Genomic DNA, 13978 nt, shown 5'->3' on the forward strand with positions numbered 1-13978 from the left:
TAGTACCTTATAATAGATAGGGCTTCCTGCTATAAGCTCTATATTTCGGGGAGTGGCCACTTAGCACTCTGTCTCGGCTAGCAGATTGACCCAAGCTGGTGCTATTACTGCTATTGATGTAGATATAGTAGCTAGAGAACTTATACTGGAACTTGATAAAGTTCAATCCTCTCCCTCCTCATTCGCTTCGCTTGACGACAAATCGTTCATAATCTCCTCAAGCGATATGCCCCATTCAGCGGCCAATCCCTCCTTCCACGCCTCCACCGTAACCTCCTCTCCATCTTCAGCATAAATCGCCTTTAATATCCTATCGTCCTCCTTCACATCTATCGGAAGCCGCACGGTCTTGGCTTTGGTGCCCCTGAAAAGATCGTCCCCAGGGCACGGGAGTTGCAGCCACTTGTGCTTTGCGTTGCATACCGTGATCTTGGCGCCAGATGTCTCTTGGGGGTTGCGAAGCTGCGCGAGACAATCGCCGCAAAAGTTTCGATCCGCGCAATAGATGCAGTGATACGCGATGTCATGCAGTCCTGCCCCCCAATTCCGGCAACTGTTACCGTCTGGCGCGCGACCGTCACAGCTCCACGGTCGAGTTATAAGCCCAGTGGAAAGGCTTTTCCAAAGGGACGAGATGCGAGAGTGGACGAGGCGGTACGCATATGCCACTTCAATGTCATGAAGGCTCCGTTTCTCACCTTCGCCATTGGCATCGGCTCCAACTTCGATCGTCTTCGTTTCTGCTTCCGCAGCATTCACAAGAGCCTCGATATACTCCTTGGCAGTGTCGATGCGCTCTATCAGCTGCTCAGAGTCCGGGGCCTGAGCTTTGGCGTGACGGACGACCTGTTCAGCCAGCGCAGAGACCAGGCCCAACACTCGCTGTTTGCTCTCGCCGTCGACTTCCGTGATATCGCCAGCTTCAAAGCACAGCGCTTCCATCACAAGATCTGGCTGTCCTCGCAGAGACAGGGCTACAGCCGCATTCTTGTAGTCTAGATCATGCTCCAGCGTCTTCTGCACAAGGGCGAGCCCGGACGTGTCATTGTCGAGTATGTCATCGGAGAGAATCTGCAGTCCTTGCTTCATCCTCGGTCGCAGCCGAGATCTGGCAGCTTCTCTGTTGCCGCGCAGCACGGAAACGACTCCCAAAAAGCCGATAGCGTCGCTCTGGTAGAAGTTGCTGTCGGGGTCGGAGTCGGCAAGCTCGGTCAGCTTGGTGAGGGCATCGCCATGGTCCAGCTGCTGCAAGCCGTCCATGATGATCTGAAAGTAGTGGTTCGCCAGCGCCTCGGTAGCAAGTTGGCGTGTCATCAGCGCATTGCTCCCGCCGACGAGGGCAAGCACGTCGCGTGCCTCCGTCCACAGCCGCAGAGCCTCGTTGACAGGCTCGGCACCTCCGGACGTGACTCCATACATGTATGCCGCAAAGCCTCGATGGAAGAGGAGCACGCCGCGGGCCTCATCTTGAGCATAACGCTCGCCCTCTTGTGATGCCCTTGCAGTGCTCGACATGAGGTTGTCGGTAGCTTGCCTCATGGCGGCCACGATGGCTTTGAGCAGATTTGGATCCTCTTTAGTCAAAGTGAACAGCACTGGAACAAGGTTGCGATGCGACAGGTCTCGAGCAATCGTCTCGAGATTCGCGGCCATGTTGTCCTTTCCCTTCTCTGAAGCTAGCACGCCTTTGAGCCATTGCCTCACTTCTTCTGCGTCCGAGAAGCATAGCCTCGCCTTTAGCCGACCCAGCTCCCCTTCTCTTGCTTGAGCCACATCGTCGCTCTCGCAGGCGATCGAGTAATGCTGGTCCGCTTTCCTATAGTCACGATGGTCACGCGCGTACCGACCCAGGAGCAGATGCAGACGAACAATATCTGCTGCTTCCGGCTTTGGCGCAGCATCTTCTCGAATGGCGGCTTCCAGCGCAAGTTCCACCTGAGCAATGGCCGCCTCGTACTCATGGTCGTCACGATATGCCATAGCCAACCCCTTATGGCACAGCCAGCTGGGATCCTTCTCTTGGATGGCGCGCTGGTAAAGGGCTATGGTAACCTCTGGCTCGCTGTCTTGCGAGGCCGATGCCTCGGCAAGTCGCTCATACCACAACGAGTCCATGTCTGTGTTGACAAGGCCCAGGAAGTCTTGGCACCAGACACTTACTCGGCTCCAGTCCACCTCGCTGCCATCTGACGAGCCGGCATCAGAAGGCTCATTGTGGCTCTCGAGCCTTCTGTCGTCCTGTTTTCTCACATGCTTCAGTGCTCAGTTCTAAGAGGCAACTCGGACGAGACGTCAACTTACAGCCTTCATGAATTGCTCAAGCCAGTCGTAGGCGGCTTCGACCTCCCAGCTCCTCTCCCTCAAGAGGCCGCATACAACGATTCTTACCCATTCCTTCAGGTAGCCCCTTGTCGGGCTTGAGGCCAGCTGTACCTCGTCGCGCCACCTCTTATCGAGCCGCCGCATGACTGCCGAGTCCATCAACCACTTTTGCACGTCCATCATCTCATCCACCGTCCATAGCATGCGCTGGAAACTCTTTGTGTGACGCTCAAAGGCCTCGCCGCCCCTGAACAGCTTGTAGAGATTCTGACCAATCTCGAACTGCTCGCTCGGCATGAGCGCCCCTTGATCGTCGTCTTCGAGCTGGCGGAGGCGGCTCAGATGATACGGCAGCCAGCCGACAAGGTACGGCCCGATTCTCTCCGTCTGCTCTCTATGTGGCTTGCTCAAGTACTCGAATGCTCTCGTCACGATAGTATGATGCGCCTCAAACTCGTCTACAGCAATGGAGGCCCGGCTACCGCCGTGGAAGGCGTTTGCGGCTTCGTCATCGAGGTTGAAGTTGAACTTGTCCCGGATCGCCTTGTGTGCCAGGTCCCAGAGGAAATGTCCGCAGAGCTCCTGGTCCACGTTGTTGATGGTAATCGTCATGCTGATGGTGGCACGATCTTTGGACTGCGCTGACCGGCCAGAAACACTCACGTCTTTGCGCAAGTACTCTTTTATGCCGTCTTGACCAAACACATATCCATCATCGAGCTTCAGGACGGCCGAGTACTTGTTTCTGATGATGTACCCCATGGACGCAAGCGACTCTGTCTCAGAGCACAGATACTTGAAACTGTCAGCCTTCGTCACCGTTTCATAGGGGATTACGTACCATGGCACCTTCGAGCTTTTCCAGCGTCATGGGCTCGTTGCTGAACAACACCCACTTCAGCAACTCATTCAGCTCACTGATTTCGTCTGCCGTCAATGATCGCTGCAGACTCTTGATGGCTGCCTCGTGGCTGCTCATCGACTGGTCCAGCATCCGGTCCAGTTCCCGGATGGCCGTACGGGTGCTCAAGAGGCGAATGACGTCTTCCAGGCCAAACTGCAGCCGCGAGTAGCTGCCTTCGACATTCTGAGGCAGCTTATCAAGGATCTTGTCTCGAGCTCTCTCCTGGTCCGAGTTGGGCCTCGGATTCTGCAGCATGCCTCGTTGGTTGAGCGCCTCTTGTATGATGATGCACATGTCTGGCTTGTTGTGCTTCTCCATCTGAATCCGTAGAGCGCTCCTGGCTCCCTGCCAGCCTGCGAACTGGTCGTCTGTTCCGCTCAGTAAGATTCGCACACGGTCTCCCGAGTCCTTCGCCATCCGAGCACTCAAGACGAAGTCCAGTAGCATCTTGACTTGCCGATCGGGCAGGTTCTCAAGGCCGTCAAAGACAAGATAGTATGTGGCGTTTGAACCGGACGCCCCGATCTTCAAGCTCTCCCAAAGGCTGTCAAGGCTGTCGACGCTCGCTGACCGGCGGAAAGCAGCAGGCTCTTCGTCGCACGCCTTGTTCAGCGCCTTCTGCACGGCGACGTCAACGCGCGCGATCTGAAAGGCCATGTACTTGAGCGCCGACTGAATCGAGTTCTTATCGTCGTCTGCTTTCTTGGTGCTGGTCGGGAAGAAGTAATGCGCAGAGTATGTGCGACCCTTTTGCTCCTCTAGGCTCCTGGTGATGAGGGCAGTGGCGCAGGTCTTGCCCGAAGATGGAGGGCCGGTCACGAGCAGCAGCCGTTGTGCGTCCCTGTCTTTATCTTTGCTTCTGTCTTTGGATGATGTCCAGGCAGCGTATGCCTCGTGCGTCCAGATCCAGGCCCCCGTCTTGCTGCGGCACTTGTCTATGAGGTCGTTGCACGTCTGCGTGGTGTTTGTGTCGAGACGGACCGTCGACGGCACACCCAGAGTGTCGCGGATCTTGATGAGCGCCTTCATGCGATCGAGATCGTCCTTGAGGGTTTGCATTCCTTTCTGCGTCTCCTGCACTGCCTGGTGTGTCTCCTGGGCCGTCTTGCCAAAGACGATGGACTGCTCAAGCAGCAGCGAAATGTCTTGTCGCGTCTCCACGACCGCTGCCAGTGTAACAGTCCCTTCAACATCGCGCTGTTGCTGCAGAGCTCGTCGAAAGTCCGTCATCTGGGCGGCCAAGCCCGAGTCGTCGTCGAAGACGGACTTGATCTGCTGGAAGATGCGGTCCCGTCTGCGGCCTTGGCGATACTTGACGACATGGGCGCATACCTTGACGAAGTTGACCAGGACCAGATGAATCTGCTGGATGAGCCGAGGGTCGGCATGGCTAATCGTCTTGTAGATGTAAAACTGGGAAAGAGACGAGGACACTTCGCCAAAGACTTGGTCGATGGCGTCGTTGTAGCCCTTGATCTTGTCGGGGATGTCGAAGACGAAGCAGAGGGCAGAGCCGGTGATGTTGGCTGCCGCCTCTGGAATCGGTATCTAGATATATATATACATCTATCCATCAGTGGGTGCGACTTCTTGCCGGGACGAGATGCTGATATAGAGAGGTACAAACGACGACGCCTGGGATGCAGCCCCAACAAGCATCTTGAGGTATTTCAGGGACTCGAGGCCCACGCTCTTTGCCTTTTCCCACTTGGCATTCTGCTCTTCGTCGCCATCTTGGGGCGACCCCTGGTTGGCGTTTCTGATCTTGTCTTGCACGTCGTCGAAGCTCTTGACTTTGTGGCCCTTTTGCAGGGACTCTCCGCAGATGCTCTCAAAGTCTTTGGCTGCGGCATCCCACATCTGCTGCATGGATAGAAGCCCCTTGGGCGGCTGGTTAGACGATGCGTCGCCCGCCAGCTGCTGGCCTCTCATGCTGCTGCCCAGGCTGATGATTTCTTCCTACCTAGTGATTGTTTCCTTTGAGATGGAGAGTGAGCAGAATCCAGCCTTGACGCATGGCTCGACGGATCAACAAGCACTGCCTCTGCTACCCCGCAGATCGCGACTTACCCTATTGTAAGCATATAGGCAATAGGGTAAGGAACAACACTGCCAGTTGGCTACTGTAGGTTTAAGGAAGTGGTTATCCAGCTACATGGATATCTGATCTACCTACAATAAGACGGAGAGAGTAACTATGACTACACTGATGTAGCAATACGATTTTAGCAGAGAATAGAGAGAGTCGAATCTTTTGCTAGATAGTCACTCCTAGTTTACCTTTTCAAATCTGACAGGCAGCAGTGTGAATTTTTGGCCCCTTGGCAAGGTAGTAACTAAATGCACTTAGAAGTAGGTAATTTAATGGCCAGCCTCTATGCTTGGAGACTGAAGAGCATCTAATGTGGTTCCGTCTGGCTCACTCCCATGTTTGCATTCACATAAAATAGGTATATATGCTTAAGTACATGTCTATCGCCTACCCCAGCAGGACAAGCCATGTTGAGATCGCATCGGGTCGGGCCGGCGACCCTTTTACTCGCCGCTAGTCCTTGCTACTCAAGAGCTAAAAGAGACGCTTCCACTCTATTTTCAGAGACAAATGTTTGATGAACACAAGACAGATAACAACTGTGGTTACATGTCTCATAGTGGTGCTGAGAGACTCTACAAGATGCAATCCTGTGCTCTTTATATAAAGGCACCTAAAGGAGACTGCAAGAACAGCATGTTGGTAGAAGTTACATAAGCCATAGTGTCTATACAATCTTCGCAAATGACTTGATATCTAAGCGAATCCTACCTTACCTTGTCTACCTAGTCTGAACATGGAGACATTCAACACAAGGCACACAGCTTCAAGTCCAGACTCTATCACCTGAGTGTCACCCTAGTTTCTTACTTAAATGGCGTTGTCACAGAGATGAGCGACACTGGGAGGATAACGAAATCAATCACATCACATTGCAGCCCGAACGTGCATCACATACCCACGCTTGATCGCTTCCTGGCAAAGATCTTACTAGCAGAGACGTGACCTTGCAGCCTTGGTAGATACAATACGACGTCGGCTATACACTCATGCAGCCCCGTCACGATATGCTCCCCAGCCTCTCCACCACTTTGCTTATGCATGTGTCCCGAAAGGTACTGCAAGGACAAGGGCCTTGGCTATCCAATGCCGCCAATTAGGAGAGTTGTATATGACTTTACGCACCCATCACTCAAGGTGCAGTGTTGCTTTATATCACCAGCGTCACTCTTTGACGATTCCTTCGGGTGGAGCTGTATGCCTATAGCATGTAAGCTCTACTCCATTGGGGTACAGCTGCAACAGGGAAACTATCTACATCCGGGCATATATCTTGCAGCAAAGTCGAAAGGAGCCTGTCAGCTGTAACGCTGTGGCTGTTATACATGGCCATCACTCGACTTGGCTTCGAATCTAAAGGCTGCTTCCGTAACCCCCTATTCAAGCATATGTGCATGCCTTGGCTTGTGATTGGAGCAACAGAAGCAAAAGACGCAATAATCCTACATGAGGTTCTGCTCCAGCTAAACATCCCTGGAGGTGATGCTTACTCAAGGAAGTATCGTGACGCTCTCACGTAGACTGAGTTGTGATATAAGAAGGCACGGCCTCTCTGGACTTGATATGCTGTAGAGTTCAAGAGAACCAGCCTTCCAACTGTCCTCGTCTATCTGAACCCAACTCCATGATGAAGCTCCTCCTCCTCATCTCTTTCACCGCCCTCTCCTCTCTAAGCAGCATCACAGCCGCTCAGATCCTCAACCCTCCCAAGTTCGACCCCCTCGACCCCCGATTCAACGCCTGGCAAGCCCCCGGCCCAAACGACTGTAAGCAAAGCCCCAGACTTCATCAACAAGCCCCATCCAACTCTAACCAAACATTGAAAAACAGCCCGCGGCCCTTGCCCCGGCCTCAACTCCCTCGCAAACCACGGCTTCCTCCCCCGCAGCGGCAAGAACATCACCGTCATCGACCTCCTCCGCGGGACATACGCAGGCTACCACGCGCTCCCGGACATTGCCCTCGCCGCGGGCACGGCCGAGCTCGCCAAGTCATACCGCCTCGCCGCGTTTGACCTGCACGAGCTCTCGGACCACGGCTTCGTCACGCACGACTGCAGCCTCTCCCGCGGCGACGCCTCCACGCCCAACAACAACGACTTCAACGCGACCATCTGGTCCGTCCCCCTGGAAGTCCTGAAAAACTACTCCACCATCACGCCGCAGGCCATTGGCGCAGCCCGCGCGGCCCGAGATCTGTACGACATCGCGCATAACCCCGACCAGCAGTGCGGCGCGCGATCGATTGCTTTCGGGGCCCTGGAAAATGGTTTCCTGCTGCAGGCTCTCGGGGGGAATCCCAAGCTGGAGTGGGTGAGGAGCTTGTTTGAGGAGCAGAGGATCCCGACGCATCTTGGCTTTGTGCCCGGTTCGGTCTTGGAGATGAATCTCGAGACGGGGCTTGCTGTTGGGCTGGTGTCGCTTGTGTCGCAGCCTGATTTGGTGGCGTTGCTGGGCAATACTGTCATCAAGACTCCAAAGGTACGTCGAGTTCTTCTGTCCAAGTTGCTTTGTGTTGTTGTTGGGGGTTTTGACTAACCCTTGTGTAGGATCTTCTTGCTGAGGTGTTTCCCGTCAAGAACTACGATCTGACGTATCTCCTCGAGATTATTGGCCTGGCGGGATTTCCACCACTTGATTTGTCTCTGCTCTTTGGGAAGTAGATGAATTCAAGTACGGCTGGATGCAGTCCTTCAGTTGACCGGTGCACATGTAGGCACATGTTATATGTTTTGTTGAATATCAACTACCTTAACAAATTCCTCATCCCGCGTCATGGTAGTCATGAATGATGAATAAACGTATCTTTGCTCTCCTAGAAATCATATCACAGCCGTGCTTTGGATAGCCTTGACTCCAGACTGCAGAACCAGCAAATATAGCAACAGAGCCTAGGCTCCACGCTCATCAACAAACCAAAATCTTCACCACCCATCCCCTAACTCCTATAGACCTTCGACCCTGATCCTCTAAATCCATCCATAAGAACACACCAAAGGAAACACGATACTATCTCATCCTCCATTCCCAATCTAGGCCTCAGAAGATATACCCTCAACACCATCAACCTCCAATATCTTCTCCAAGTCCCCCCTCGCCCGACACCCCAACCCCAAAACCCGATCCCTCACCCCAACCAAAGCTCTCACAAACTCCAACCCCTCGCCACACAAAAGAACCGGAGACTTCTCCAACGGCCTCTCAAGAAGCCTCTTATGCCTCGCAACTTCATACCTCGCCTTGGCCGTCTTGAACAGCATCCCCGTGTTCACATCGCCCTCTTCGCCAGACCACATGACGACCGCCTGCGCCTTGGCGTAAACCTGCATCAACAGGCCGCCGATATGCTGGCTGCGGTCCGCCAAGTCCGTCCAGTCCACACAAAGAGCATCGATCCAAAACGTTTGCGTTTCCAAAGGATCTCGAAACCGGCGCAGGGCGCTGAACAGGCTCGTCGTCACACGCAGACTCGTGCCGTTAAGCAGAACCACGTTCGTTTCGTCCGCGGCAGCGTCTCCCCATACGTACGACAGGACCTCATACGGACCGGCATCCTCCAACTGAATGGATCCTAGCTGGAGGGCGACTGTGTCCGCGTCGGCAGCGGCGGGCAGCACCTTTAGGAGGCGGATGCTGCCAGGCGGGAGGGGACGATATATCCGCGACGCAGGTCGGGGCTTGGCTGTCCCGTAGATGAGGCTTGAGACGGGGCGCCTCTGGAAGCCGACGTGGGTAGTGGAGCTCATTCTGGATGCTGGAAGCTCAATATACGACGACGCTGAGTCGTTGTCGATGGGTTGGAGGATGATCCTGAAGTGTATCCCACGGGAGGCCAAGCATCACAAATTCAGGGGCATACTTCAATTTATGTATTGCTATTTCATGTTGCAATGTCGAACAGCCTAAGAGTGTCAAACTTCAAGGCGAATCTTGCGCAGTTACCTTGTAGGGGCACAATGAGTCGGAATAGACAGATAGGGCTGTATCTAAGGTTTTCGACGTGGCTTCGATATATCTCCGTAAGGGGGTAATGCTAAGCATGTTTCCACCTTTCAGCCCCAAACCTTCGTCATTTTCTACCCCTTATTCAAACAAGGTGCTACTGCAGACTGTTGTCATCTCGGTCCCAGGGCGTAATGCTCTGGCAAGACTCTTGCCATATCTGGTTGAAGCTTTCCCAGAGAGCACTCAGCTCATGGCGAGCAAATGGGAAATAGGAAACAGCTGCTTGCGCTTGATGTCTACATCAATTCCCCCTACCTATTTCGCAGCGTTTTTATGTCAAAATAGGTATGCTTACATCACGACATTGGGAGTTTATTCTGGCTTGTATTTTACCGCAAGAGAAAGAGAAAGGGAAACCCTCAGTGATGAAGAGAGTTCAAAAGGGGCGATTTCAGAAACACCATCCCCATACAACAAATCCATCATCAACCCAGCCCAACCCCCCTCAACTCACATGAATCAACTACTGTAGCCAAACACTATTCCATCCTCTTCAAGATGAAACAAACCACCTGTAATCGTTATTTTGACCCTGTGTTAACAAGCTGTGTGCCAACAATCGTGTCAAATGTAAACCTACCTCCCCCCTACCTTGCGAAGCTGTCAACAGTTTCGCTTTCAGCAAGGAGCTTCTATTATCTTTCAGGACAGCGCTATTGCATCTGACATTTCCCTGCCATTGATGTTTGGTAGGCAACCCCTTCTTCTATCCATACGTTCTAATAGTCCGCCTACCCTAATGCAAGGCCTGACAAAAGGAAGGGAACGAGGTTGGAGCCTCTACCATGACTACCGTGTTCCTGGTGTCTCTTGAAAGGTTCCGATAGGCTCATGTCTGACTACTCCCATAGTTACGCATGTATTCAGCACCTCTTACCTGCAGAAGATGGGAACAAGGGCCTGAGCAGACGAGGCAAATTACCAGGAAGCACCTGGTCACGGTAATGTTCTGGCGACATGGAGCACTCAGACGAATGCAATGAAAAGGCCAAGTCTATCCCATCATCACAAAGACTGGTTTCCTCAAGTAAAGAATGTGGCAGCCGACAGACTGCATCACACACCGGTAAACGGGGTGAAAACAACAGGCACAGAGGACATGTCGAGCAAAAAGGTTCGGAATCATGCATGATTGGAGCAATGCAGCTACATCATCACAGGACTCGTTGTACATTTTCCCCATGCGTCTTCTCTAGGTGATGCCTCCAATGCCCTCTCCACCCTGCAACTCCTGGCCCCAGCACCCTCATCAGTCCTCCTCCCACGCCTCGACATCATCATCCTCCATATCGCACAACTTCTTCACCGCAGGCCCGACGAGTTCTACACCACCCATCCTCATCAGAAAAACCCTTCAAGTATCATCTCAAAGAAAGAAAAGGAAAAAAACTCACTGATGGCAGTATTCAACCCGCAGGCCTCAACAACGCAATCCTTGGCCGCCTTGCCAATCTTGGTCTTGTTCTCACAGATACACGCCACGTCCTCCAGCGCGCACTGCGTCTCCTTCTGGATCCCGTCCTTTACGCACGGCACGCAGCACGGCGGCAGGTCATTGATGCTCGGCGGGTTGGCTGGCGGATCGTCCTGGGGGGCGGCAGTGGAGAGGCGAATCGTGCTGTTGGTGGCGGCGAGCGTCTTGTTGGCAAAGTCGTTGATGGTGACGACGTTGTAAAGGGGAGATGGGGTAGTAGAGTTGGAGGGCACGACGCCGGCGAGGGGGGAGGCAGAGCCCAGGATGGCGAGGCCGAGGACGAAGACGAATGAAGAGTGCATTTTGGATAAGAGATATTGTAGTAATAAGAACTGTGTTATAAGAAATGCTGGAGTGGACGGTAGGGTAGAGCTGGAGCGGCGAGAGAGGAGGAGGTGAAGAAGAAGAGACAAGTTTGTTGTTGTTTGTTTCGCGGAGAAAATGCTTTATATAGTTGCCGGTAAAAAAATGAGACGGAGAAGGAGAGCTGAGCCATTCAGGGGAGGAACAAGAGATGGGTGGACAGCTCAGAAGGAAAGCCCAGGTGAAAAATCCTCTCCTCTCCTCTCCTCTTGCCTAGGTTCATCAGGGAGGGCTGATGGAGCAAAGAGCCAATGACGAACACAGTAGAGCCATCGCAAGAGAAGGTGTCAAGTGCGAGTTCTCTGGTTTGGATACCTAAGGCTCTTGAAGTGAACTCGGCTCATCTCTATGGTATCTATCAGGGCAAATCTTCAGATAAACTCTCTTCTTGTTTCATCAGCACAAAAGTGAAAACCTCATCATCACATACCTATGCTACAAAGAACTGGCCCAATGGTCCCGTCCTGAATGAACGCGCTCAATATTCCAACAAGTCTGCACGACTATGTCTAGCCTAAGGGGCAAACGCCCTCCTCAACTGGGTATACTATCATGGCTCGCATGAGAGAAAAGAAAAGGAACAACACAAGCTCAAGGAAGAAACGAGGCGTTGAGATACCCGCGCTCTCCCCACCTCACAGCAGCCTCTTCTGCTGCGTAAACCATACACGCATATTATTAGTTTCGCTGGTCCCCCCCTTCCCTGATGAACCGCATCCACCCTCACCCTCGTCGTTTCATCCTTCGACTCCCAACGGCCAGGCATACTATCCAACCATCCGGCAGAACGCTCCCTAGGCTTCCTTCCATCCAGTCGGGCCCTCTGCCTCATACAAGCCCCTCTTCGAAATAACACGGCCAAGACCTCGGTGGATCTCGGCCTGGAACGGCTCAAACGGGATGCGCTCCCCATCGATGCTGATGTAGCCATCTTGCTGATTCCTCGGGGTGATGCGATACGCCGAAATCTTCTTGTACGAGACGATGGGGTTGTCAAAGAATTTGCCAGTCTCGACGCTGAGCAAGGCTTTCGTGACGGCCATTGGGGAAATGTTGGCCGGCATCATGACCAGATCCATAAGGCCGTCTGTAGGCAGGGCGGCGGAGAAGAAATTGGCATCCGGCGACATGTAAGCCATCTGTACCGTCGGTTAGTCATTGAAATAAATGGTTTTGATAAGATTCTTGAACTCACGTTTCCAACGTAGAATGTGCCAATGTTGTCGTATGACTGCGTCTCCCAATCCGCCGGCACCTCATCTTGAACCGTTCCGTATTTCAGCTGCGGCAAGCCCTCGGCGCCGTCCGTCACCGCATCCACGCTCAAAAGGCTATGGTCCTCGACGTGTTTTTTGTAGTGCTGCTTGATCATCTCTTTGCCGTCCACCTCCACCTTGACAGATAAGTCAAATGGATAGCACTTCTTCTTCAAAACGCGTGTTGCCAGGCCAATTTCGAAGCGCTTGTTGCCCATCCACCGCATGTTCTCAGTCCCCAAGTCACTCTCGGCAATGATGCCCAGGGATTGGGAGAGGAATGACAGGACACGGCGATCACCCTGTGTGATGGAGACTAGATCTAGCGGCATCACCACGCCTTTGACAACGGCCAAGGCAGACACCCCGGCGTCATTGCTTCCATTGCAGTTCAACGAGAAGGCATTGCCAGATCCGCAGGGAATGTGGCTCACCGCAATCTTTGCCAGCGCCTTGGCAGCATCCGGCCGCTTTCCGAGCCCGTTGAAGATTTCGTATGGCGTACCGTCTCCCGACAGCGCCATGATGGTGTCAAACCTCTCAATGTCCACCTTTTCCGAAAGTTCCGTAGCTTCACCGCCCCTGCTCAGAGTCACCACATCCAGCTCCATCCTCGCCGCCTCGAAGAATGGCTTGACATGCTTCTTCCACTTGCCCAGCGCCCCTCCAGGCCCCGAGTGGGGATTGATCAGAACATACGCTCGCTTCCGGGGCTTCGCTTCGCCATACGCGGCGGCGATGAGTGCGGCCACAAAGGCCTCGGGCGACGGGTCTCCGGTCTCGAGCTCGGGCGTAGGAAGCGCAAACGTCCACTGCTGCAGCTTCAGCGACGACTTGCGCGGGGCCGCATAATCGACCACCAGAGCATTGTCGCGGACCTCGGCCCACAAGACGTTGTACAGAGGGATCGTGTGCTTTCCCTTGCCATCTGCAGCCTGCCAAGGTAAGCAACCGAAGCAGGATATGTCCTCAGAGGGCTGCTTGCCGGCCTTGCCCTTGGCTGCCTTTTTACGGCTCTTGCCGTCTGGGTCTGTTAAGAGAATCATTGTCCGTCAGTTGTCCCATTCTATACTGGTCGCTGTGATGGCGGTGATCTTGCTCGTCATGCGTACCAAAGAGGACCAGGTCCTTGTCGCCAATCGTCAGCGTCTTGTTGCCGCCCAAGCCCAGACGCATGCCAATTGCCTCGGACGCTCCCATTTTCGTGGCGCCGTTCATGTCCGCCAGGCGTACGGCGTCCTGCATCCGGTGATGTTTGGCAGGGAGGAGGGAGGAGGAGATGGTTCGGTTCGCGTCACGTTCGGCGGCCGAGGGATCCGAAAAGGCGATTCGCGGGATGGTGGGAAATTGCAGAAAAGCGAACGCGGCTAATCAGAGGACGGCCCTTGTGAACGAGTGGAAGTGGAAGAGAAATGGAGGAGGGAGAAAGAACGGGAGGAAAAGAGCCAAGAGCGCCAGAAAAGAGGGAGTCTAAATAGGATGACGAGTAAGATGTTGAAGAAGCGTCAGCGAGCGTGAGATTTTGGTGTTGAAAAAGAGTGACAGTTTAAGGTTGGGATAGGG

At 53.6% G+C, this 13978-nt stretch overlaps 5 protein-coding genes across 5 annotated transcripts; 1 reads left to right on the top strand and 4 right to left on the bottom strand.

The window, feature by feature from the left end:
* Positions 1 to 60: 60 nt before the first annotated feature.
* On the bottom strand, positions 61 to 5727 carry TRIREDRAFT_111202 (uncharacterized protein; the record flags this gene model as incomplete). Its single annotated transcript, XM_006968712.1, has 9 exons — positions 61 to 107; positions 699 to 2238; positions 2302 to 3117; positions 3164 to 4774; positions 4850 to 5171; positions 5297 to 5346; positions 5403 to 5427; positions 5507 to 5562; positions 5710 to 5727. The coding sequence occupies 9 exons, from the start codon at positions 5725 to 5727 to the stop codon at positions 61 to 63; spliced, it is 4485 nt and encodes a 1494-aa protein (XP_006968774.1).
* Positions 5728 to 7059: 1332 nt separating this feature from the next.
* On the top strand, positions 7060 to 7678 carry TRIREDRAFT_32639 (uncharacterized protein; the record flags this gene model as incomplete). The annotated part of the gene is made up of 2 exons (XM_006968631.1): positions 7060 to 7084; positions 7149 to 7678. Coding segments are annotated over 2 exons (555 nt in total), but the record flags the coding sequence as incomplete, so codon positions are not given.
* A 466-nt stretch (positions 7679 to 8144) lies between these two features.
* On the bottom strand, positions 8145 to 9063 carry TRIREDRAFT_111204 (uncharacterized protein; the record flags this gene model as incomplete). Its single annotated transcript, XM_006968713.1, has 2 exons — positions 8145 to 8178; positions 8552 to 9063. The coding sequence occupies 2 exons, from the start codon at positions 9061 to 9063 to the stop codon at positions 8145 to 8147; spliced, it is 546 nt and encodes a 181-aa protein (XP_006968775.1).
* A 1508-nt stretch (positions 9064 to 10571) lies between these two features.
* Positions 10572 to 11098, bottom strand: TRIREDRAFT_111205 (uncharacterized protein; the record flags this gene model as incomplete). Its single annotated transcript, XM_006968714.1, has 2 exons — positions 10572 to 10645; positions 10717 to 11098. The coding sequence occupies 2 exons, from the start codon at positions 11096 to 11098 to the stop codon at positions 10572 to 10574; spliced, it is 456 nt and encodes a 151-aa protein (XP_006968776.1).
* Positions 11099 to 11953: 855 nt separating this feature from the next.
* On the bottom strand, positions 11954 to 13461 carry TRIREDRAFT_68412 (sphingosine kinase; the record flags this gene model as incomplete). Its single annotated transcript, XM_006968715.1, has 2 exons — positions 11954 to 12298; positions 12355 to 13461. The coding sequence occupies 2 exons, from the start codon at positions 13459 to 13461 to the stop codon at positions 11954 to 11956; spliced, it is 1452 nt and encodes a 483-aa protein (XP_006968777.1).
* Between the last annotated feature and the right edge of the window lie 517 nt (positions 13462 to 13978).

This window comes from Trichoderma reesei (assembly GCF_000167675.1).
Source record: "Trichoderma reesei QM6a unplaced genomic scaffold TRIREscaffold_25, whole genome shotgun sequence".
Lineage (NCBI taxonomy): Eukaryota > Fungi > Ascomycota > Sordariomycetes > Hypocreales > Hypocreaceae > Trichoderma > Trichoderma reesei.